At 36.0% G+C, this 25,313-nt stretch overlaps 1 protein-coding gene across 13 annotated transcripts in view; it reads right to left on the minus strand.

The window, feature by feature from the left end:
- Positions 1–9,704: 9,704 nt before the first annotated feature.
- ALG12 (homolog of asparagine-linked glycosylation 12) overlaps positions 9,705–25,313 on the minus strand; it is a 40,203-nt gene continuing 24,594 nt past the window's right edge. Inside the window, exons 10-21 of one of the 13 annotated variants that reach the window (XR_003634250.2) lie at positions 21,996–22,059; positions 21,763–21,866; positions 17,459–17,530; positions 16,820–16,906; positions 16,671–16,738; positions 14,985–15,053; positions 14,823–14,905; positions 13,484–13,583; positions 12,286–12,351; positions 10,908–11,001; positions 10,691–10,825; positions 9,705–10,132 (exon numbers count right to left, since the gene is read on the minus strand). Coding sequence is in view for 4 of the 13 variants with exons in the window: in XM_082869390.1 (XP_082725516.1) it covers positions 10,745–10,825; positions 10,908–11,001; positions 12,286–12,351; positions 13,484–13,583; positions 14,823–14,905; positions 14,985–15,053; positions 16,671–16,738; positions 16,820–16,906; positions 17,459–17,530; positions 21,763–21,866; positions 21,996–22,059 (888 nt within the window). In the remaining 9 variants the exon portion in view is untranslated. Of the gene's footprint in view, positions 10,133–10,690; positions 10,836–10,907; positions 11,002–12,285; positions 12,352–13,483; positions 13,584–14,822; positions 14,906–14,984; positions 15,054–16,670; positions 16,739–16,819; positions 16,907–17,458; positions 17,531–21,762; positions 21,867–21,995; positions 22,060–25,313 lie in introns of all 13 variants that reach the window. The other 12 variants (XR_014329890.1, XR_014329889.1, XM_082869390.1 and 9 more) reach the window with 12 other exon arrangements.

A 25,313-nucleotide genomic window follows, 5' to 3' on the forward strand; every position in this document is an offset into this window, starting at 1 on the left:
TCTTTATTTTACTTCTCATAAGATTGCGAAGTTAAGACCTAGGGTTCAATAGCGCATTATTGTATGCTGTCTTCTAAACACATAGGGTCGTGTGGCGCATTATTGTATGCGGTCATGAAAACCCTTTGGGTCATGTGCATATTGGTAAGCAGCTTTGTGGTAGTGTAACTAAGTCACATGAAGTTTTCTTAGTAAAGGTGACGTGAATAGAGTTTTGGAACTCTACAAGATAGAGATTCTAAGCATAGCACTCTATGTAGCCTAGTTGAGAATGGAAATAAATTTTCAATATCCTAGGGACAGTGGGAGCGATGTGCCTACTAATGGATTACTCCATTAGAGAAGAATACTCTACATTCTTAGTTGCGTGGCAGCGAATGTGAAAATTTTCCACGTCATCACTGGGTGATTGAGAGGGAAACATTCATGATTGCTCCGCAAGATGATAAAGAGCCTAGGATAATGCCAAAGGCTCTAGTCCCCTGTTTTTAGAAAATGGATTAATGTTGCGCAGTTTAGGACAAAGTCTTTGAGGATTAACCATTTCTATAATTTGGTTGACTTTCCATTATGACGCGAAACTGTTCTAAAGTTATGCGTAATTTGGATAGTCATTGTTGAGGCATAAGGCTCGCTAGATACCGAAAAGTCGCACCATTGAGGAAAGTGTAGACTATGAGAAGACTTCCTCTTTGGGTGTGAGGTTATTTCGACTAAAGCTATGATTGACATAAGTTCGAAACATTGATTTGTGGACATTGTGACCCAACTTCTCGTTGGAGAATTGGATAAGTAGATCCGTAGGTATTTACCTTCTGCTTTTATGGTGAAAAGTTAAGAGCGCAAAAAGGTTGTTAGTTCCAATAAATCTTTTACAGCCTAAAACAGTTATCCAAATAGTGGTTCTTAGATTTCGTCAAGCCATGATAGGCCAACGATGATCGACGAAGACCGTTGAGGCATGATCAATGGTCCAAAAGAAGTTTTTCCTTACTTAGTCATTATGAGCCAGGAATTTATAAGGTTGTCGCCACCCAGGGTGGCCAGTCCTCTATTTTAGATATGATGGACATGGGTGATGTAATTTATATGCTCGAATGTACGATCCTTAGGGATTGTTTGGGAAAATTCTCGGTTTATCTTCGATGACTTACATAAGGAATATCCTAGAATGATTCTAGTTGCAAAATTGCAAACCCATTGACTTACCTATCGGTAAAAGCCAGAGCCTTAGCTATTGAGTGAATCCTCGGATTGTCTTTGGAAAAAACAGATGACCTATATTCCTTATTTTTTTCTTTGTTGTGGGAGCCTAAAGTACGCTATGTGGGCGTATTCGGCATGATAAGTGTTATCTTTGGTAAATGGTCAACTGAGTTGTTTAGACATTAACCTTACTCATTGGACTGTGGATAAAATGCTTTACTAGTAGCATATTAATTTGCTCCTCGTAAGATTCAATGCGCTAGTTGGGCGCATTAAGAATGAACGCAAATTGGTCACCAAAATATCTTTAGAGAGGTTACTGCACAAGAGGTAATGATCTTAAATCACTTCATGTGAGGCACACATGGTGGATTCCGTTGTATATACTTATCGCAAGAGGTGCTGATAAGGCTTATGTTTGGAATCTAGAATTGTGATCTTGAATCACTTCATGTGAGGCGCACATGGTGGGTTCCGTTGTATATACTTATCGCAAGAGGTGCTGATAAGGCTTATGTTTGGAATCTATAATTGCGCAAGCTGTGGTCAATTTTTTTTAAATCGATCACTTATTTTGAGATGATGGGATGTTGACACTATTATGGTTTGTGTCATAATGATTAGCAGATGATGATGTCAGCAGGCAAGATTGGCTCACTCACACGAGCAATCGCCATTGGCGCTTAGGAGCGAGCAAGGATGAGACTAGTGGTTTATTTTTATTTGGAGCCAAGAGAGGCTTAAATAATCCACTATATATGTCGCCTTGGTTACAACCAAGATGAGGTCGTGTTAAGGATCAAACATGGATATTAGTACCACTTTCCATGTTGTGCCTATTATGATTAGCCAGATGCGAGATCTCATTTGGCGCCTAGAAAGCGAGCAAATAGAGAATTCGGGTTAGGCGCTAGAAAGAGACTAGACTTATATCTGTACGGTGTATCGAGGATGACGTCACTCTTTTGGAAGAGTTACTCCACCGTAACATGTATTCATACTATACGTGCTTGGCGACTGAGTAATGAGGTGAGAGAATGGATCCCTGTTTCCTCACCGTGTGAGTCTTACGTGTTATTATTGATATGATTTTCATTTATGTACCCTTTTGTGACTTTTGACTATGTCATAAGGTAAGAGGTTGATGTTCTGCTACTTTGGTATGTTGCCTGCGGTCATGTATGATTCGGTCTTAAGGGACATCACTGGGAAAGCGGTCAATCCTAAACTAAATGGCATGAGGGCAAAGGGAAGATCATCTAGTATTACACCACTGTTGTATATTCACTGCCGGCAACTCACATCGCTTTGTATGAGAGGCGAATTGAGTGTGAATATATTGCAAGAATTAAGAGGGTCAAACATGCTCTTTTTGAGGGATTAGAGATGTTTTTTGGACCGGTGTAATTAAATGGGTCTGGGGTATATGAGACACTATTTCTGTTCTTTTTGGGTTGATGTCTCTATGCTGACTCATATTGAGTTTCTAGTATAGAGCTCCCACTTGCAGGTGTTCTCAGCGGTCGCACGATGCATTGGCTAGTATGAGACTGTTCATTTTCTGGAGAGATTGAGATAGAGATGTGGCAGTGTCATGCCACTCATGTGCGAGTGGGAGATGTTAGAAATGGGCGCCCATGTGGCATGGCCATTTCAATGCTTTGAATTTATAACTGTAACTCATGCATTAATGGAGTTTGTAACTCCTGCCTTTATTGCAGAGGTTAATGGTGCATTAATGACCAGCCATAAAGGCTAGAGGTTTTTCCTCTCTCCTATACATGTATAAATTGAGACCCTCCTGTCAAGTCTAAGTCTAAGTCTAAGAGACACAGAAATTTCTCATATTCTGACTCTCTTCCAAAAACAACGATCAAGTCATTTTGCACTGTGACTTGTGTGGGTGATACTCATTTTGTAGTATCACTCCACTGCTTTCGTTGACTGATCAGATTTTTGAAGCACGTGATTTATCCACAAGGTTGTGCCATTAAGGTATGATCCAAATCATTTTATCCGCTGCGTTAATTTATAATGCTTTATGATTTCAGAACAAATACCCTTTTATGTGTTCTTGATTTCTAACACATTGGCACTCTCTACGTCCATCCTTATCCTCCTTTGTCTTTATCTCAAATCTAGGTTCCATTTCAAATTTGAAATCTTAGTAGCTATGGCTTCAAAGATTGTAACCTATGGCTCTGCAGTTTTCGCCGTCACACCAACTGAGTCAGTTAAGTTTCGATATCTTGCTGCTGCAGTGCCTTTTGCAGTAAGACTTGTGATAGTTAAGATATTTAAAAAAGTATTTCCAACGGTTAAAAGGGAGGAGAATGCTCATTCCAGTGGAGATCGATGTTACAACTTCATGGCTCAAGACGCTGAGGGTAAACAAATCCGGGTTGAACTCTTGTTTGATGTAGATGTTTAGTGCAACTATTAAGCCTGCAAAAAGAGACTGTTTATTGTATAATTGGTACATCATGATGTCATATCTTTTCTCTCACATAGACATGAGCTTCCCAAGTGTGGGCTCCATGTATATATGAGAGGGATACACGCCATGATAATATACCCTTTACACAAAAATACCACCTCCTGTAGGGGTAGTAATTTTTCTTGTGAAAATTGTTGTTCCCAAAGTTTGTCATATATGTTAATTGTGCTTTGTTTACATTTTGTAGCTGTGCTATTTGTGTTTTGCCAGGCACACCTTGTCTCTGAGGGAATCATAAACTTGGGTTTAGATTAGTCATGATAATTACAAGTGCGTGATTTTATTTTATTTAAATCGGATAATTTATTTTCATTATCCTACTTTCTCAATTTTTCTTTGAAATTAAATATAATAAAATCTGGTAACGATTATTAGATCAATTTAAATTTTTTCATGAACGAACTACACTAGTCCAATTCACTTGCCTAGGTAGGGTCAATTCCCGCTTTTACTTTCTTTCTGTCTCCAAAAAGGAGGTCATCAAGGGACTCTTTAGTTTTTTTCTTCACGGGGCTAAATTACTTTGAAATATTATGTTCGCACATTCTGATTGATCTTGCAATGTTGTAATCTCGTTATCTTTTATCCTGTGCTCTGCAGTTGCTAATTAGGTTTTGACAAAATCACTTAACCCTACTCTATTAGGTAAGGAGGAGAGAGATTTTTCAAATCCGAGGACCGGAGACTAGCGATGCCCATCCAGTTACATATTTGGACTAACAAATCAATTTGAGAAAAGTTTTTGAATTTTTTTATTCGGTGTTTCGCTTATTTACCTTTTCCTCTATGCACATATATTGTTTACCTTGATCTCTTTCAATTGGCATTGGAACAAGGCTCTCTCATTTATTTACCTTTTCCTCTAGAATGGTGATAGGCTGGTTTCTTATTGCTCGCTCTTGTCCTGTATTATATCGGGGTGGAAAAAATTAGGTTGGTGGCGAGGAAGGGCTGGGAGCAGGTTAATTTTATAACTTAGAATATAAAAATACTAATAAATGGTCATTCCTAAACCCCGTGCAGGGTAGGGTGGATAAAAATGACCATCCCTAATCCCAAAAAAAATAAAAAATAAAAAAGGTATGGCTTGAGGGTGAGCCTTGGGCAAGGCTTCAAGCCTCTTGGGCCAAGCAGTATCTGAGGATCTGGGCCTGACTCTGGGCTGGGCTCAGATTGCCCATGTGTCTTGGGCTGAGTTTACACCCTAGAATAAATGAACATCCATTAAAAATAATTAAGAAATCTCATTCCCTCTCTCTCAAATTGTTATCAATTGAAAATAAAATCATCTCTCTAGTTTTTTCTTTTTTTTTTTCTTTTTACAAAAAAAAAATAATAATAATAATTTAATTCCAACCTCTCTTTGTATTGGCCGCCGACCCATGTCTCCATGTGATAAGAAATTATGCAATACTCTTGGAGCAATATTCTATTACATTTACAGATTAACACTTAACACTAATGTAAATTCACTTCTTCTGTGACTCATCATTTACTCTCATAATATATATACGTATAAGATTTTAAAATAATAACATCAAGATACGAATCACTATTGGCTGATTATGGTGTAAGAACATTAAAAAATTAATGACATGCTTGAGAATTTATTAAAAATATTAATCACAAAAAACAGTTTTATAGTTAGTCTGGTTCATGCTCCATATTGCTTAGGTTTCTCTAGAATATAGGTTCTCAAATCTTCTCCTCTAGCTAGCTTAGGGATCTTGAGATTTTTTTTTTCTTTTTCTTTTTTGTTACTGCTTTATATGAAGCAATGAAGTTTCTTTGTTTACCAAAACAAAATAATGAAAGCAACCCACATGACAATTCTTCCAATATTGCCTCCTAGAGGCCCTCATGTAAGACTTTAAAAAACTTAGAATAGGACTCATCAACAATTTCACTCACAATAACATAAATAGTTTAGTTGGTAATAAATTAAAAGTTTACACATAACCTATTATGTAATTATTGATAAAAAAAAAAAAAAAAAAAAAAAAAAAAAAAAAAAATTAAAAAAAAGAAGATAAATAAGATAAATGGTTCCTGCAATTTATATTATAATTTTAATTTGTTAGATTTTACCTCTTAATTTGTATAATACTGTGATTTTGGGATGTCTCCAAATTGGGGTAAGTGTATAATGGCTAAGTTGCTCAAATGTATAGTGTTTGTGGATTTTTTGTGTGGGTTGATCAGCCATTGTGCCCTCCAGTTCAAGAGATCATACATGGGTTGCTTTGATGAACAGATGTGGCTGCACAGAGCAAGAGAAAGAAGGTTGTTGTTTTTTGTAGCATTCTCATGGCTTATTTTCTGGTACTGGAACATAATCGGAGATTGTTCTGTAGCTGCAAATCCGTCAAGCAATGGGACCGCTCTCATTATGGATTCCCTCAATCAATTCGCCATTTCAGAGAATGGAAGAGTGGTTATTGGTGGCACAACTCGTTATCAACTCCACCTAGTTATCATTAAGATCAAATTCAATCAAAGAATTTCTGATAAAGTCCCAAGACAATCTGTCATAAGCCTTCTCAAGGTCAATTTTAAAGATCATACCACTCTCTTTGCCCTTTTTAAATCTCAAAGTATGGAGGATTTCTTGCGTGATAATGATGCTATCTGTAGTGTTTCTACCAGGAATGAAGCTAATTTAGTTGGGACTGATAAGATTATCAAGGAGTGGTCTAATTCTTCCCACGATAAGTTTAAGATATGATCTTATAAGTGACATTATAGAGGCTAATGGGCCTAAATTGTTTGGTGCTTTCAGGGTTATCAATTTTGGGAATCAGCACAATAAGGGTCTCATTCACTTCACTAATGGTGTGTTTGGTTGGGGGATTTGGGGAGGGATTTAGAAAGAGAAAGGGAAAAAGTGTGTGAAACTATGTGAAATATAGGCATGATTTATTCACATTTCACCTACCTTTTCCATTTCTCTTTCCAAATCTCTCTCCAAATCCCCCAACCAAACACAGCATAAGGGCCTTTTTATTATGGAAACAAGTGTTGACAAAATCACACAGATTTATCCACAGTACTCCAGTACTTTTGGTAGAAGATAGCTTGCATCCCATCCTTACCCAGTGCTTTAAAAGCTCCAATACCCTTTACAACGCTTTAAGATTTCAAAATTGGAAAGAGGTTTTAGCATCCTATCATTATCTTCATGTGTGAAACAGGCAGAAGCAACATTCCTCCAATGATCAAGAGGATGGATATCCTCTCTTTTGAAGAGTGTAGAAAAATAATAAAAAATATTCTCTTTAATACCCTCAACATCAATAATCCATTTACCATTATTATCTTTAAGCGCATTGATTTTTAGTTTCCTTCTTTTGGTGATGGCGGAAACATGAAAATACATGGTATTTTTTATCACCAAGTAATCTGATTAGATCTAGATTTTGAAACCAAAGGACTTCCTCTTGGAACAAGGTAGCATTATACTATTTAACAATCTCTTTTTCATGAGTATGAAGACTATGGGTGAAGTTATTAGTCATAGCTCTTTAGATGCCCTCAATTCTAGCAAGTAAATGTCTTTTTCTTTTAAAAAACCTATTTATTCCATTCTTTAACTCTAATAGTGAATTCAACAATGGAGTTATTAGAGTTAAGGAGGTTATTATTCATATCATTCCAAGATGAATTAACAACATTTAGAAGACTAGGGTGAGACATCCAAGCAGCTTCAAATCTAAAAGGTCTATTGAGAGGGTTAAGAGAATGCATACCTTGAGTGAGCACAATAAAGGGGGAATCGTCTGATAAGTTCTGGGGAGAACTCTTATAGTGGCTTCCAGGAACATGGTTCTCTAGTCTTCATTACGCATTGCTCTATTCAGTCTTTCCATAGTGTTAGCAAGTCATTGCCTATAGAGCTACCCAAGTCTATTAGATTGCAATTGTTAACTCTATCAAGGAATTTATGGGTTCTAGGAGAGGTTTGGCTGGTAAAGAAGCTCCTTCGTTCACTCTGGCTTGCATAATCATTGAAGTTTCCTGCAACTAACGAGGGTTTGTCCATGATGTCTGCCACTTCTTCCAGTTATTCCACAATGCTTCTCTAATGATATGGTTTGGGCTAGCGTAACCCGCAACTAAGACCCCATTCCTCATAGTCTTCTTTGTGGATAGTAGCGTGGATGACTTGAGGCTTGATGAGGTTCTAACATTGACATGATTTGTGTCCCAAACAATCCAGATGCCCCATGCTTTGCTAACTGGGTCAACAATGGTAGAAGCTTTGAATCCTAGCCTGTTGAAGAAGTTTGCCATTTCGCTGAAAGCCACTTTGGTTTCCATTAGAATCAAAATCTCAGGTTTGTGAACACGAATGATCTCCACAAGATTGCATTTGAAAGTATTATTGTTGGCACCGCGACAATTCTAGAATAATAATTTTAACAAATCCATGGGAGGATAGGTGAGAGACGAGTTAGTTGCTACTCTTTGACAATGCTACAAATCCTCTGATGATTGTCCTCCATTGATCTCATGGAGACCATCTGAATTGAGTGAAATGGTTTCAATGGGTTACCCCCCTAGATTTGGTTCTACTGTCAGATGAATTTGTTTTATCCATCAAACAAAAGCGACAAGAACTTCATTCTCTGGATCTAACAAAATCCGCTGCTCTGTTCTGTCTCAAGTGTTCTTTCACCTCGATCTTGTACTCCTCTGGGTTCAGCTCTTCTTGATCCTCCATTTTTTAAATCTCCTGGGTCTGGTGGCTTTGTTTCCTAGCTTAACAGTGCCTTAGGAATAATAACACTAAGGGAAGCAGAGGTTGGGTTGGTGTTCAAAGATTGTGGTTAGGTTGCTTCTACCATGTTTGAGTCTTGGTGTATTGTGCTTGCCAAGGTACAGGTCATGTCAGTTGAACTTTGGTGTGTCTGATGGCCATTGGTGCGACTAGAAATTTTGACTTGTTCATAAGTTAGTGAATCTGCCATAGGATCTCTAGGTTGATGTGATGAGCATGCCCCCATTGAAATCAAACCTGTTTGTATGTGTATTTGGGAGTCTAGTTCCTTGGGTTTTGTTTGCATAGTGCTAACCTTGGTTTTACCTTTCGAATCCTTGGATTAGCTTAGACCGAGATGTGAGGTGGGCTTAGAAAGGTCTCCATAGCCTTTTTGGCTTTCATCTAGATATTTGAATTTCTTGCGCTCCGCTGCTGGGTATAACCTACTGTAGTCTGGACTGGTTTTCTACTACGTTTGGTTACCAGCATCCATGGGCCAAATGCCTTTTCCCCTTTCTCCTGTTGCAGGTTACCATTGCCCTCAAGCAAAGCTAGGATAGTGACTCCTCCGTCAGAAATGGTTTTCTTCACCAATCGCACACTCAAGGATGTGAATTTTGCATGCTTCCTCACGGTCATCAATATCTTCCACAAAGGAAGCAGAAAGAGTGTAGGGATTTATATTCTTTGTTACAGTACCTATCTTCCAATTTGAATTTGGGCCTTACTGGTTTGCTGAGATCGAGTTCTACGCAAATTCATACAAATTTTCCTCTGGTGGCCATTGTCGTTGTCCAGTCAATTCATATTCTTTATTTTAGCTTTTTAATTACATCTCTAAAAATTTTAATTTGAGTCAAATTACTCTAATTTCAAACAAATCATTTAAAACTTTAACAAAATGATATAAAATATAAAATATATACCTGTAAATTTATCCAATACGCGTTCTAAGTAATTTTGATCTCCCAATTTTTTTTATTTTTTTTTGGTTATTTGTCAATTTCAACCGTTACATTGTAAGACTATTTGGATAGTCAGAACCTAGACAAAAATAAGAATCTAAAATCAATACCCAATGATATAAATACATGAGACAAACAAACAATACATTCTTAAAATGCTTTTCCAATTTTTAAAAATATACTATTTGCGATTGCACTACACCATCACAAGAGGTTGCCATTGCCAAAACACAATGCATACACTTCTACCATCATGAAAAGTAATTGCGACATGGTCTTTTGCGCTGTCACAAAAAAGTATATGCAATAATTAATTTTCTTTTCTCTCCCCGTATACTAGCACACAACCATTTAAAAAAATAAATAAAATAAAAAACCTTATTCAAGCTAATTACTTAACAAAATCTCTAACATGCTTAGATCTTTAGAACACACCTTCCAGCTGCCATCTACCAAGACATATGTGGTCCAATGATGAATTTTCTTGAAGTACTTTACATTAAAAAATCTCGTGAAGCTTTGAATTCATACAGAAATCTCTCTGAGATACCGAATGAATTGTCAATCTCATAACATAGAACAATGCTGTTTATGCCTGGACAGGTCAAGCAATTTCACTGAATTACAGTTCAGTTACAATTGGGGCAAAGGTGTAGTTAGAAGACGAACTCCAATTCCTCTAGTCAAGGTTCTCTTACATGGTACCTGCAACCAGTTCATATTTTTACAAAATTTAGTGTATGTCGACACAAAAAAAAAAAAAAAAAACAAAACAAAACAAAACAAATTACGCTCCATTTATTTCGGCAAAAGACATTTTTCAACAGAATGAAAAACTTTTTTCAGAAATATTTTCCATACAAAACATTATCCTATATTTTGTTGACTTTGAAACTTTTGTTGTATTAGTGTTGGCGTTAGTGGTGTCAGTGGTGAAGTAGTGGAGGTGGTGTTGTGGTTGAGGTGGGGTGGTTTTCGTCGCGGCGGCGGCAATGGTGGTGCTTGTGGTGGAGGTGAGGTGAGGTGATGGTGGCAGTGTTGGCGGAGTGGAGGTGGTGTTAGTAGTAGCCGTGGTGGTAGAGTGGTGGCCGTAGTGTGGTGACATTTTTAGAATTTAATCTATAAAATATTTTCTATCTTTCAGAAATAAAAAATATTTTTTGCCCAAATAAGTTCATTTTCTGTTGATATTTATTTTCCGTTGTACCAAATGCATGAAATATGAAAAATATTTTATTTCCAAACAAACAGGGCATTATTGACCTCTTTAATTTCAAAAATTCTATCTTACAACACGGGCAGGTCTTCCTTAACAAGTCATGAGCAACCCAGCCAACTTCGATTCATAACATCCTTGTTTCTGATATTTCCATGAATAAATACTTTGGGCTGTTTAACCTGCAGTTTACTACAATCATGGAAATGTGGTGTAGCAATGTTATCAATCAATTAACAATTAGATACAGAGTGAAGCCCTTACCAGTGAAATGGGTGGAAATCCAATTTGAAGATGAACCCAGGAAAACCCACTTGTGGTAAATAAACACTTGAATCCATTGATGTTTGCATGCTCACTGTCACAAAAAGAGAATAATAGAATTAGGTAGGATCACTTCAAACAAAAAGGGATTGGATAAAAACAGAAATTACAATTTTGATCGATTTTAGACTCTTCAACTACACTTAAATCAATTTTGATCCAATATGAAAATAATTCAATTCATAGGTTCCCAAGTTATTTTATTCAAAATTGCAATGTATTTTATGTCCTAAATAGCACAGACACGGGTACAACAAGACAACAATTTTGACAGGAAATTAAAAAAAAAAATTAACAAACAATATAATTTTACAAATTATTATATATCATATATATATGAATAATTCATCAAAAAATGATAATATTAATAAATAATATTCATTTTTAATGCTTAAAAGAGGAAGAATTAATCAGTATAAATCTATTTTGTTTTTCTTTTATCATTGGATCTTAATTTATTTTGTTTTAACTTGTATTGTGTTGCATGTGTCTAAGCAATGGACACATGACCCCTAAAATTTTGAAGTGTGTCTGGAAGTGTACAAGTATGGGATGGAGTGTTGGGCAACCAAGAAACATCATGTAGATAAGATGAGTGTGGCTGAGATGAGGATGCTAAGGTGGATGTGTGGTAAGACTAGACAGGACAGGATTAGGAATGAGTGTATTCGGGAATGGGTAGGAGTAGCACTGATAGAAGATAAGTTGAGAGAGAATCGTTTGAGATGGTTTGGCCATATTCAACAGAGACCAAGAGAGGCAGTAGTGAAGAGATGCGATACTGTAACGGTAGATGGAAGTGTTAGGGGACGGGGTAGGCCTAAATTAACGTTGAATAGCGTTATAAATAGAGATATGAATCTACTTAATTTGACTAATGAAATGGCCTTTGATAGGGCCACGTGGAGAAGAAGGATTCATGTAGCCGACCCCATTTGATGGGATTTAAGGCTTGCTTTGGTTTGGTTTGGTTTGGTGTCTGGAAGTGTACAACAAGTGGCAATGCCTATACATGCCTGACACAAAAATGCCACCCTGGAAGTGTTTGTGCTTCTTAATGTGTTGAAGTCATAGACGTGTCTCCCAAGTTTTGAAAGCATGTAACATTTGAAAAAAAAATTTGACACATCTGATTGTCTCTAACGAATTGCGGCGTCTAACACAAACACAAACTCCCTTCTTAGAAATGCTTGTGCTTCTTTGTTATTATGAGGCATTGACTACACGAGTGTCTATATAACTGGGGCCTCTTCCTCTTTGTGTGGCTTTTGGTGCATGTTTTATGACAAAAATAAAGAAAATGCTATAGGTAACTCACTTCAAAAGATATGTGAAATTTCTGTGAAAAAGTTCTTCCAGAGGGATATCTTCTTCTTTAGAATACCTGCATTAGAAAATGATCTAATTATGAACTACCAAACAAATTATACAAATGATAATTTTTTTTAAATATGTACAAATTTTTAAAAAAACAAATAACATAAAATGAAAATGTTTGGGGGGAGGGAAGGCCTAATGCAACAGTATATAAAAAAAAATTCTTAATTTAACTGAACATATAGCTTTCGACAAATGAGAAAGGAGAAAAAATGATTAATTTAAGTTGACCCCACTTGAGTGGGACATAAAGCTTAGTTTGGTCCGGTTTGGTTTATGTACATAAAATTAAAGGAGTCCATCACTAAATAATATGCCAACAGATAAGTTCGAAAGCAAAGTAACCACATTAAACCCATTGCACCACATGGAAATTTATTCACAACAGTTCCATGCTCAATTACTAAATTTGTGAAACTAACAGCAACTATCATCACAATGACCTGCACCACAAAAAGTTACCCTAACATCAGTAAATATTTGTTTCAGCGTGTGCTGGGTGAGTAATAGACAGAGGGCCACACGTCAGGATGATTGCCTGTCTTCTTAAAGAAAATGCAACCTAAAGTTTGTAATCTTCAAGATTGAGAAGATATTTCCATCATCTTCATATCAACAATGGATTGTCAACTCTAAACCAATTCAATGTACCCTTGCTATCACAACGATTCTTCCTACAAGTAAAAGGTGAATAAACTACTTTTGATTTGTTTTCTAAGTTATCTACAGTGACACCAACTTCATGCCTAAAATCAAGATAAGTGGAACATATCAAATTTTGTTAATTCAAATAATGTGAAGTACAATCTCTAGAAAGCAAGAGAAAAATCGTCTACAAATTCTCTTCTAGAAATGGCAATTGAGGACTTTGATAGGGCATGTGCCTAACATGTGAGATAGTTAGTGAGTAGTTAGTTAGTGGCCTATATCTAGAGAAGTAGAGATCATTATATGATAATTGATTGGTATTGAGATATTCTCTCTCTAGAACCTTTTGGGTTCCTCTCTCTCTCTCTCTCTCTCTCTAATTTCTCTCTCTTGTTCTTGGAACCCATTAGGTTTTCTTTTTTTTTTTTGGTTTTTATCATGCTCTGTTGGCCGTGATATATTACAATAGTTGTATTCAATTCACACCCTACCTCCAAGGGAAATCATTTTCACAAAAGCGGGAGATCCCGTTCATTGCTGAGAAGGTGTCAATGTGAACCCATTGTTCATTTGAATTGTTTGTGAGACAGCCTGTCAGGATAATCATTTCCAATTGTCACCAAGAAACACAATTCAAAATAATATATATATATGACACAAGTATACATAAATATAATTTTTAAAGGGGAAAAAAAAATAAAAAAAGGAGCATCCCATGCAATACAAATATAAATGAAGCTAATAATATTAAAATAAAAAAAATGGTGCTAATCAACAGTACCAATAAATATCCAACCAAAAAGAGAAAGGAGCAGAAACAATGATTTCTTCACTTACAAGTATCTAAGTTACAGACTTAAATGTCTATATCAATGGATACACAAATGCAAACGAGGCTTACTCTCATACAGTTGTGGCTGTGTTTGGTTACATATTTCCCTGAATCAATCTCAGTGGCATTTGGTAAGGTTGCCAGTTTCCTGTTTTCTATTTACAAAAATAGGAAACATATTTTTGCTTTTGTTTTTTCACAAAAGCAAAATGAAAATCTTGTTTGTTCACAAATGTTCTAAAAACATATAAAAACAAGGAAACATGTTTTGTGAGTTGTCCAAGGTGGTGGCCAGCAGTGGGGATAGCCGGAGATGGTGGCCACTGGCGGGAGGGTTGCCAGAGGTTGGCAGGAGGTCATCGGTATTCGCCAGAAGGGTTTTGCGGGGTGGCTTAAAGCCTCCCAGATGCATTGAAGCCACCCAAATGTATTCAGGGAATAAAGTTGTATTGAAGCCTCTCACATGTAGCAAGCCCGGAGGCTTTCGAATAGGGTAACAAGACAAGAAGACACATTAGGTTTTAGACCTTGGACAATGCTAGGCCTATTCATTCTGCGGAATTCAACCAAAATGCTACACATCATGCAAATTCATTGAACACATTTTTGTTTTCATCTTTTTAAACATTCAAATAAAATAGGCAAATCCAGAACTTTTAGGTTGTACCACGTGACATGAAATCTATACTTGTCAACCGTCAACAGACTAAATAAGTGAATAATTTCCAAAGAGACTGTCCCATAATGAACCGAATAAATGGTCTAAGCTTTGCACATTTTGTTTTTTCTACAGAATGACACAATGTCAATCATAATGAGATTTGCAATCTTGGGACATATAGGTCTACACAAACATCAGACATTGGTTAATAAAGCATTGAGAAATTCTGCACACACATGTTTGACTTTGTAGCAGCCAGCACGGAAACTTACGAGATACCCGCGGCACACAAACAAATGCACACACACAGGGGGAGAGAGAGAGAGAGAGAGCTGACCATTCTTATGCAAGTCTCTTAGAGCATAACCGCTAGGATAATTCTCATAGGATGCCATAAAAGTTATGATCGTATACCCTAGACTACAAAAAGTGAAAATGAGTATAGATAGGTGAGTTAATTCAATATTTGCAATAAGAACAAAATGACTATTCTTCCAACCTGATCATGAGCAATCCCAGCAAAACAACATAAAGCAAATTCCAGAAATTCTTCCTCCTATTATTACAGCTGCAGCAAGTAACATCAGAAATAATAAAATATTATTAGCAGCCAAAAATAAATGAAGGAATCACAAAATCCAATTGTGTAAAATGAATAATCAATAACAAGATCTCACGATAATGGACAAGTTACAAATTGTACTGATATTTGCAGTATAAGCATAGCTTTCTAAATTGTTATCCATGTGAGCCAGCAGAAGTGTTGCATAGATAGCACTGTAAACAAGTTACACTGAGTAGCAAGTTGCTCAAGCTTGGCTCAACCAATTAATGAGCTTCAAAATACGATAAAGCTTGGCTCCTCTTTCGCTTGAGCTGATCTTGAAAAAGTCTTTTAACTAAGTAGTTCAAGGGTCCAACTTCAGTAGCTTCATATTTTACAGAATTTTTAAGTGCTTATTTGATTATTGAACTGAGTTTGAGTGAAATAAATAGACAAAGTTTCAATTTGTGTCCAACTTGACTTTTCTATCTCACAAGTCAATCACAAATGAGCCCCTAAGTGAAGAGCTATAGCATCTTGGTTCACTTTACACTCATATAGACTTGTAAGAGAGCCATATACAGTCAGAATTGTAGCAAACTTTAACTTACACAAGATTCAGGAAAAATCCCTAGATTTTCATTACAAGACTCAGATAATTTTTCTGGCAAGTTACAAATTTTCAGCAAGTAATTGGCATAAGATATTAAATACAAGGTAGATATAGGACCATGTATTGGGGATTGGGACAAGAAAAAACTTGGAAATTAAGTAAAATGTTTATCAATGACCATAGATAGAAGGCAAAGGCTGAGATTACACAGCAGTAGGGGTTGCACTTTCCTACAAGCAGCAAGCCAAAATTAATATATGACAGCAGAAAACCCTAAGCCCTTTCTTACCATTTCCAACAACAAACCGAGTACAGCTCCAAAAATCATTCCACAATAACCAAATATCCTTTCAAAGCCCATCAACTATGAAATAAAAATTTCCATCAAAAACCAATTCCCCAACACACTACCATATTTCTACTTCACTTCTCCAAAATCGATCTCGCTTGCAGCCGTATCTTGAAATTTATTTCCTAAGAGAGATCTTGACTGAAAATTTCAAGCCTCCAAATCCCCAAGCCTTATTGCTCACTCTCACCTCATAACCGAATATGCACTTATTTCTGAATGAAATGCATGAAAGTCTTTGGAAATCATGACCAGATATTGGGCATATTCAAACATGGCCAAAGCCTCCTATCTGCACACTATACTTAATACAGTTAGTTGGCATGAACATAGCATTCTACCATGCTTTCAGACCTACAATAGGCCATGCTATAAGATTGATGAACCACGTACCCAATCAATCAATGGATCCGCATTGCGCCATAAAATCAGAGTTTATATTAAAAATGCGCCATCAATAAACACTAACCAATTTTCTAGTATTTAATTTTTAACACCCTATATTTAAGGACCCTATACTGCAGTAATATTGGTAGAGCAGTGAGCAGGCTGTCAAAATGGAGTATTACACCCAAAAAAATATAGTATATCATTTAAAACAACTACAACAAGATATAAATAACTCTGTATTCCTACAAATTAATTGAGGTATTAATTAAACTAGAGAAAAGAGACGTACATTCTGCTAGCTGCTATTGCCGCTGATAAGTTAAACATTGGAACAGAACTAATAATAAAGCGGAGCTCCTGCAGCAATGACAACTATGATAGAATCTGTGCAAAAAGCTGACCTTAAGTAAACTGAATTTCAAGTTTCATAAGCAATACCTTATGTGGAAGCTTGGAATAAAGTAAAACAAATGAGAAAACTGGAAGAATGTAGAACAAAACCCTCCTATCAAGAAAAACCGCAATCTGCAACAAATATGTTGCATCAAGTCAGAAAGGGGGAAATGTACTTTAACTAAAGCTGGACAATTTCAAAGAGATCCAAATTCTAAGCAACATGTATGCTGTATAGAGTTTTAACCAGATCACTACATCAAAAGATCTGCAAACTATTATTACACTAAAACATGAATAGTTTAAGAAAAAGAAAAGCCTCGCTAGATATTTATGCAAACAAAAACCAACTCAGACAAGCATTTATCATTAAAGTTTTTTAAATAAGTTCTTATGCTTATAAAACATGTAATATGATTAGCAGGTGAAACGACCATCAGTACTTTACTGAGCTCAAAAGAAAAAACATTTCTCGGGGCCACTTTTCTAGTAAGATACAATACCCACTACACTGCACTCCAGAGTTGTTAACCATGACAATAGAGAAGAATCTGAAAAATGTAGACACCCAATCTAAGCAGCAAGCATATCACATCACACTGTAACTAAACAACTAGCATATACACAAGAATGAGATGCCTAGCAAGGCAAGAAACAGCTTTTTATATCAGTTTCTAGACTCACCAGAAAGAGAGGATATGCAGCAAGCAACGAGCGGGGAAGTGCTGAAGTGAAGTACCAATAAAAGGGATGTGTCTAGAGAGTAAATATTGAGGAACAAATAAAATATGAATTTCACAAAATATTCTAGTTATGTCAAGGGTGTATTTTGAAGAGAGCTTTGAGGAATTTATGACATAAAAAGTATAGAAATCTGCACCATTCATGAATCAAAAGATCAAATAGATTAAGAAAGAAAATACAGAGGTGCATATTAAAATCTTAGAAAGGCCAAATCACAACAATGTAAGCATTAACCAAGTGAAGTCCAGTCAGCACCATCAACTTTGAGCAAGCATCACCACCATCAGCATGCACGAGAACAAGGTGCCAAAAAGGACGTACCAGTCCTATATTACCCTCAATTTAGCTAAGCTGCAGGTAAACTTGTCACTTACAAGTTCCAGCTATCTGAATGGAATCATGTTCCACTACAGTGTCACCTAAGAGCATCCCAGAGAATTTCATGAAATCAAAAGCAGTGAGACTGCTTCCATCTTTGAGACAAATATATACTCCCCCTTCCCCTTTCAGATGCATAAACTCCCAATAGAAACTACATATATAACATGTACTACATAGATTTGATGCAGGACTAAGATGAAGAAGTTGGGAACAATTTCACTGGTGTTATTTCAACATTGCCATTCCCAAGCCAAAGTCAGGAGAAGGGTTATGTGTTGTTAGGTAGTCTGACAGTCAACATGTAAAAATCTCATCTTAGATCCCCTTATGAACATGAATCTTAATATAATATGAACATGCGAAGACACGATACTTTCTTCCTACCTTCAAGCACCTTGAAAAATGGGTAAGGGGCACCACATCGACACCCAAATGCAGTGAAAAATAGGTGAGGGTGCTTTCATTTCTCTGGACGAGCACAAGTAAAGAAGTTAGCCCAAAATTGTAGGTTCAAATTAGTAACTTGGAAGACGGGAACATTAACAGGTAAAACTATGGAATTAGTAGGTACTATGATTAGCTCAATTAGATGAGCTAATCCAAGAGAGAGTTGCAGGAGAAAAAGTAATTATTCCCTGGAGACAAATTCATGTAAGAAAAGGTAAGCAAGGGTATGAGGTTGCATGGTGGATGTGGTTTTGGGGACCGCAATGAGACTGGAGAGGGCATCTTGGATTTTGCAATAGTATTTGAACTTATAGTAACTAAAGCCTTCTTTAAAAAGAGAAAGGAACACTTAATAACTTTTAGAAGTAAATCAAATAACAATCGAATAGATTATTTTCTTGTAAAAAAATTAGCCAACTTTAATATGTAAAGATTGCAAATTTATCCCCAAAAAGAGATTAACATCACAACATAGGTCAACAATATTATATGTATACATTAAAAGGTATTCTCAACCCATATTAAAAGCTCACAAACTAAATAGTGGATTCTAAAAGCTGAGAATTAGATGTGACGCAACAAGAAGTTTGAAAGGTGATATCAATAATATGTGGAATACAATTATATAATGTAAAAAGAATATCTAAAAGTCTTTGAATAGACAAAAAGAAAAGGACCTATATCTAAAATACTTGGAGGTGGAATGACGATAAAAGTTTTACTAAAAACAAAAAAAAAAAAAATAATGCTTTAAAAAGTGGTAAAAGGGTAAAAATGAGAAAAAATTTAGGAGACAGAAGTTGGTTAATAAAGAGGTTACAAGGACAATTAGAGATGCCAAGTAAAAAACTTACATAGTTACGATCATTTTTATACTTGATTAAAGACGGAGAAAAGAACATTAAGACCAAATTACATCCTTATTGGGCTTAGAAATGCATATGTAAGGAGGGGGTCTCTTTAGTAAGATTCTAATTATTACAAAAATGTCTGATGAGTGAAAAATAATAATAATAATAATAATAATAATAATAATAATAAATGAGATATTCAAATTGTAACAACTATAGAGGAACTAAGTTGATGAGTCATACAATAAAATTGTAGGAGATAGTAATAGAACATTGGTTGAGAGTTACAAAGGCACTGCTAGAAAATCAGTTTGTATTTATGCCTAGTAGATCCACTATGGAGGCAATATATTTACTAAGAAGATTAAAATCAAAATACAAAGAAAAGAAGAGGGATCTTCATATAGTTTTTATAAATTTTAAAAAGCTTACAATAGGATGTCTAGAGATATAATATGGTACGTGTAAGAGGAAAATGGTGTGACCAATGGGTATATTTATGTGATGGACACATATGATGGGGTTGTGACTATAATTAAATCATGTGCAAAACAAACTAATAAATTTCCAATCACTATAAGGTTGCATCAACGGTCAACTTTGAATCCTTACCTATTTATCTTAGTTATGGATAAATTAACTAAACATTTTCAAGATGATGTTCCATGGTATATATTGTATGCGGATGATTCTAGTGGATGAAACTAATGCAGGAATTAATATTAAATTAAAAATCTAGAGAAAAGCACTTAAGTCAAAAGGGTTTAAAATTAGGAGAACTAAAATTGAATGTGGAATGTAACTATAGCAACAATAGAAGTAGAAATAGTGGAGAAGTGAAGATTGAAAACTGAAAGATAACAAAGAGTGAACATTTTCGTTACTTGGATTCTACTATTAATAAGGATGGAGAGGTCAAACATGATGTGATCAATAGAATCAAAGTAGGTTGGCTTAAGTAGAGGAGTGCTTCTCGCATATTATGTAATGAACATACCAACCAACCAACCAAACCAAACCAAGCCTTACGTCCCATCAAATGGGATCGGCTACATGAATGTTGGGTAACTAAAAAATAACACGTTCATAAAATAAGTGTAGCTAATATGAGGATGCTAAGATATATGTATGTTAAGATAAGGAAAGAAAAAAATCCGAAATGAAAATATTCATGAAATGGTAGGAGTAGCATCAATTGAAGAGAAGTTGAGAGATAACAAACAAAGATAGTGTGGTCATGCACAACGAAGACCGGTAGATGCAACGGTAAGAAGAGTGATGATTATCATAAATGAAAATGTTAAGGGGAGGGGGCAACCTAAATTGACATAGGTAAAAACATATGGTAAGAATATGCATATATGCATAACTTTCTATGTATCTATAATTAATAACAGATTCCCTCATGAATTATTTCCTATTAGGCAACAACACTATTAATTATGAATCATAAAACCAAGTAGGAATTATCGCAAAATACTAATAAGTACAGATTATTAGTTTAATATTATTAGGGAGAGCTGATTATGCAACAAATTTCATTCACAATTCTACGTGTTTTCAGAATTTCAGTTTAAAAGGAGAAAACCAGCACTTTCTGAAAAAGAACACACTAAACGTTTAAGATAAGAAGAGTAAAGAGAAGAGAATTTTTAAGAATGTGAACATCCTTTTTGTATCTTTTTTCCCAATGCTGTAGGGTTTCTTTATGACTGGTGATTCAATTGTAAGCATACATTAATCAATTCGAGGGTCCACATTCTGAAAATCTTTGTGAATGAGTCGCATGCAACAGGTATTCACTAACTGTACCTTGAAGTGGAAAACAGGCAAGGTGAACACTAAGAAGAGAACACAAAATAGGAAAGAATTTTGGTATTAGTGAAGGTTTTTTGATTTTTTTTGTTACTGAAGTAACTTACACTAATTGGCACTTATGGGGCTGAAACCCTTGTATACTCTGTACTTTACAAAATCGAAGAGTCTAAAGTATCAACAAAGACACAGAACCGATTGGGTAGAAGGCTTAAACTCTTACCAATGATTCGACTAAATAAGACTCCCAAAAACAAATACACATCTTTTATGCATAGATTCCCCTGGCTCCTTCAAATGACCTCAGTTTGTTCTCCCCCCCGAATTCCCGACACCAAGCAAAGGGGGCCAGCCACTCAAGTCTTCTTTATACTTTCATGTCTTGCCCCGTCTCAATACATATCATCAGCCTTATATGTTGGCTTATTTATGTACAAAACTGTTCAAGGGGACAAAAAATAACCCTACGGCTCATGAACATACACAGAAAAGCATATGTATATGTCACCCAACAATAATGCAAGTCCCAAGTTCAGAATAAAGCATGACATAAATATTGATGCACATACAAATCAGCAAAAACATTTTGCAGACTCACCAGCACCAGCTTATCACACAGAACAAACACATCAGACAGACAGAAACATGCATAAAATAAAGTCTGGGAACTTGAACACAATTTTTTATAAACTCTGCCAAATTCCACATAAGATTAACATATGTAATAGAATTTCTTGTGACAAAGGATACGCCCCACTCGGAACTGCGGTTCAAGACAGAGTTGAACCATAAAACTTCAAACTCAGGCCACAACAACCTCCTCCACATAATTGAATCAACCAGCACAGTAAGACCTGTAATTTTTACAATTTCATTACTTATCAAAACAGGAGTTGATATCATAGACCAATTTAGATCTACGTATTTTATGGAACCATAAAAGAGGAGTCTTTCACAAAAATCAAAAAACATATACAACCAACCTATACAAAACAAAGCAGCTCCAATGCAGCATTTTATTGCTTTCCATAACGAAATCGATTTGGTCTGCCATTGACAAATGAATATTCTCAAGCTGGGGCACAAAGATTGATGAGGCAAATATACTATCATGAACCAAAATGTGTAAAAAAATGCAAGCTCAAGCATGTATTGAACTAACATAATCACTAGTTGTTACCCAAGCACAAAGGAACAACAGTAGTTGATATAAGCAAAAAAATTATTTGACCACTGCAATACAATTTGCAATTGGAGTACACCTATGAAACATGGACTTCGGCATAGTGATGTAGGACAAGTAGGGACAGCGCTGGATTTTGAAAACAGAGCTTCTTATACTCTGCATCACATAGACCTGGTGTTCTGCAGGGAAAAGCATCCAACACAGTACCCTTTACAGCAGGGCACAAAGGTTGCAGCCTATGATGTGTGACACAGTGGAGAAAATGATTTTGTTAATGCATTTGTCATCTTCTTTAGCTCACAGATATTATTTTGTTCAGTCATGGTTTCAACAAATTATGAAGGAAAAGAACCACTGGAAACTGATTAACAGATGTAGCCACAGACACATTGTTATGACTGCATAAATATTGCACTGAGGGCAAGCAGTCAACGCCGCAGGACTCGCACTTCAGATGAACAAAATGTACAACCATTCTGAGCTCTTCCCTACATTCAGGATTCAATCATTCCTCACACAAGTGTGGAGAAATGATATTCTAAAAATAAGTTTCCTTAAGATGTGGTTGGAAATGGAGAATAGAACCTTAACAACCAATTAGAATTTTACATTAACTAAACAATAATATTTATTGAAGGGAATGAATTTGCTAGAGAAATCTCTTTTCAGCTTTCTTGTATCAATAAAAATTATTCAAATTCTTGAATCATTTTGATATTCATAGTGTGATTACAAGAAGTCAACCTCTGAGAATCAGTCCTATATTGGCCTTCCAGTAGAGGTGTAATTTTGGCCCAGCCCAGCCTGGCCCATCCGGGCTCAGGCCGGGCCCATGGCGGGCCTTGCGGGCTTCCGCCAAAAATTGGACCGGGTCGGACCGGCCCACGGGCCAGAAAACTAACCCAAGCCCAAGGGTATTCAGGCTTTGGACAGACTAATGGGCCGGGTCCCTGGGCTCGGGCCGGGACTCGGCTTTGGGCGGGCCTAAACAATTTTTAAATTTTTTTATTTTTTCTACCAAAATTTTATTATTTTTCATTAAAAATAACACTGGGCCTCGAGCGGGCTGGACTTTTGGGCGGGCCATGGGTCAGACCAAGCGGGCCGGGCCGAGCTTCAAAACGATGGCCCTGGCCCTAGCCCAAGGCCTCAGTCTGGGCTTGGGCCCGGACCTTAACGGGCTGGGCTCATCTCGGACCGCCCGCGTGCCACGGGCCAAAATTACACCCCTGCCTTCCAGTGTCAATATCATCAGATATATTGCACCTTTAAGATAATCATGTTTTTTTTGGGTGGGTAAAGATAATCATGTTTCACGCAATATAAAGCTGCCATCACATGAATTTCAGAAATAGTGGTTACTAAACTATTAGAAAAAAGGAAAAAGAAAAGCAATGCGACAATCAAAATTGCAGCAGAAGTTCAGAATGTTTAGCAACTAAAACTAGTGGCTTGAAAGAAAAAATAGTGGCATGTCATTCAAATTTCAAAACTAGGAAAAACTGCATCTTAGCGATACACATAATTTAAAAGAGTTGCCCTTTGAGCATATTTCCCACATCAGTATGCCAGATCAAAATCATTTGTGTTGTTACATGGACTCTCAAGTCCATTGGGTATGACATGCGTAAGGGTGTGGAATATGTGTCCGATGCTCATACCCAATTTAGACACTCGGATCCGTTAATTTGTTACAATATATGAAGAAGAAACTCAAATTTGCTAGTAAAGCAATATTTTTAGCCTCTTATATGAATTAGATATAGAAATTTAGGGTATGTTTGGTTGAGTTTGGGAGATGAGTTTTAGAGATAAAAAGTACGAAAAGTTGTTTGGTTTGGTTTTTTTCAAAAGATGTTTTGGAAAATTATTTTGAGAGAGAGTTTTGGAAAAAGTGATTGATTTGATGTGTATGAGAGAGAGATTTGTTTGGAAAACTTATAAACCAAACAAGTTTTGAGAAATTTTTTTGGGAAAATTGTTTGGTTTGATTACTTTTAAAAACTTATTTGTAGAGAATTTTTCCCAAAAATTTTTGGGAAACACAAACCAAACAAGGCCTTAATATTTTTCCTGAATCCTATTTAATTTTTAGTATATTTCTACATGACTTACAATATCTCATCCGAGAATATTATATAATATACAATATATGTGTATATCACGTGTCCCCGTACCCATATCCAATTTTAGATATATATCCCAAGATCTTAAGATATAAATTTATGAAGGTTTGACATTTTGATACACACCCGCACCCAAGGTTCTGAAAAGCGGTTGCGGTCGCCGTAACGGTGGCGGTGGCGCGGTTGCGGTTGCGGTTGCGGGGTGTAAAGGCCGTAGCGTAACGGTTGCGATAACCAGAACCGTGAATTTTTTTATTTTTTGCACAATTTGAAAAAAACTTACCGATATGCATATTTTTTTTCCATGATCATATTTATTGGGTTTTAAAATAAATATTGATCAATTTTTATAAATTTTTAAGTTTGATCCAATATATTTCATATTTTTAAATCACTATAAACATAGTTTTTTACATTTTATTTTAATAATTAATGACTTTATATTTTACAAAAAATAATCACTAACTATTATATATAAGATAAACAATGACAAAAGTAAGAGAATAAATAAAAGTCTAAATATATATATATATATTAATTAAGCCAAATAGATAATGACCATACTTATTATTATTATTATTTTCAAACAATATATAAATAGACACACACATACAAAATGGTTGAGCGATAATAGCTGAATAGAATAGCATAGGTCTTACAACTTCAACAAATCAATAACATATTCTTCATCTTCCCTATTCTCTCTCTCTATCTCTTGTTCCTCCATCTTCCCTCTTCTCTCTCTATCTCTCTTCCCCCATTTTCAACTTTTTTTTTTGTGTTTTTTTGAAAGAAACAATTCGGAACCGTTACGTAACGGTACGTAATAGGCCGTTACGGCACCGTTACGACCGCTATAGCAGCCGTTACGGCCGATACACCTATGAATCTCAATCACACTGCAAAAGCGGCCGTAACGGGTGGCGGTAACTACCACAACCGTTACGTAACGGTGTTACGTAACGGTTGCGGCCGCTTTTTAAAACCTT

The sequence above is a fragment of the Camellia sinensis genome, chromosome 5 (genome assembly GCF_055761805.1).
Source record: "Camellia sinensis isolate YWXY chromosome 5, ASM5576180v1, whole genome shotgun sequence".
Lineage (NCBI taxonomy): Eukaryota > Viridiplantae > Streptophyta > Magnoliopsida > Ericales > Theaceae > Camellia > Camellia sinensis.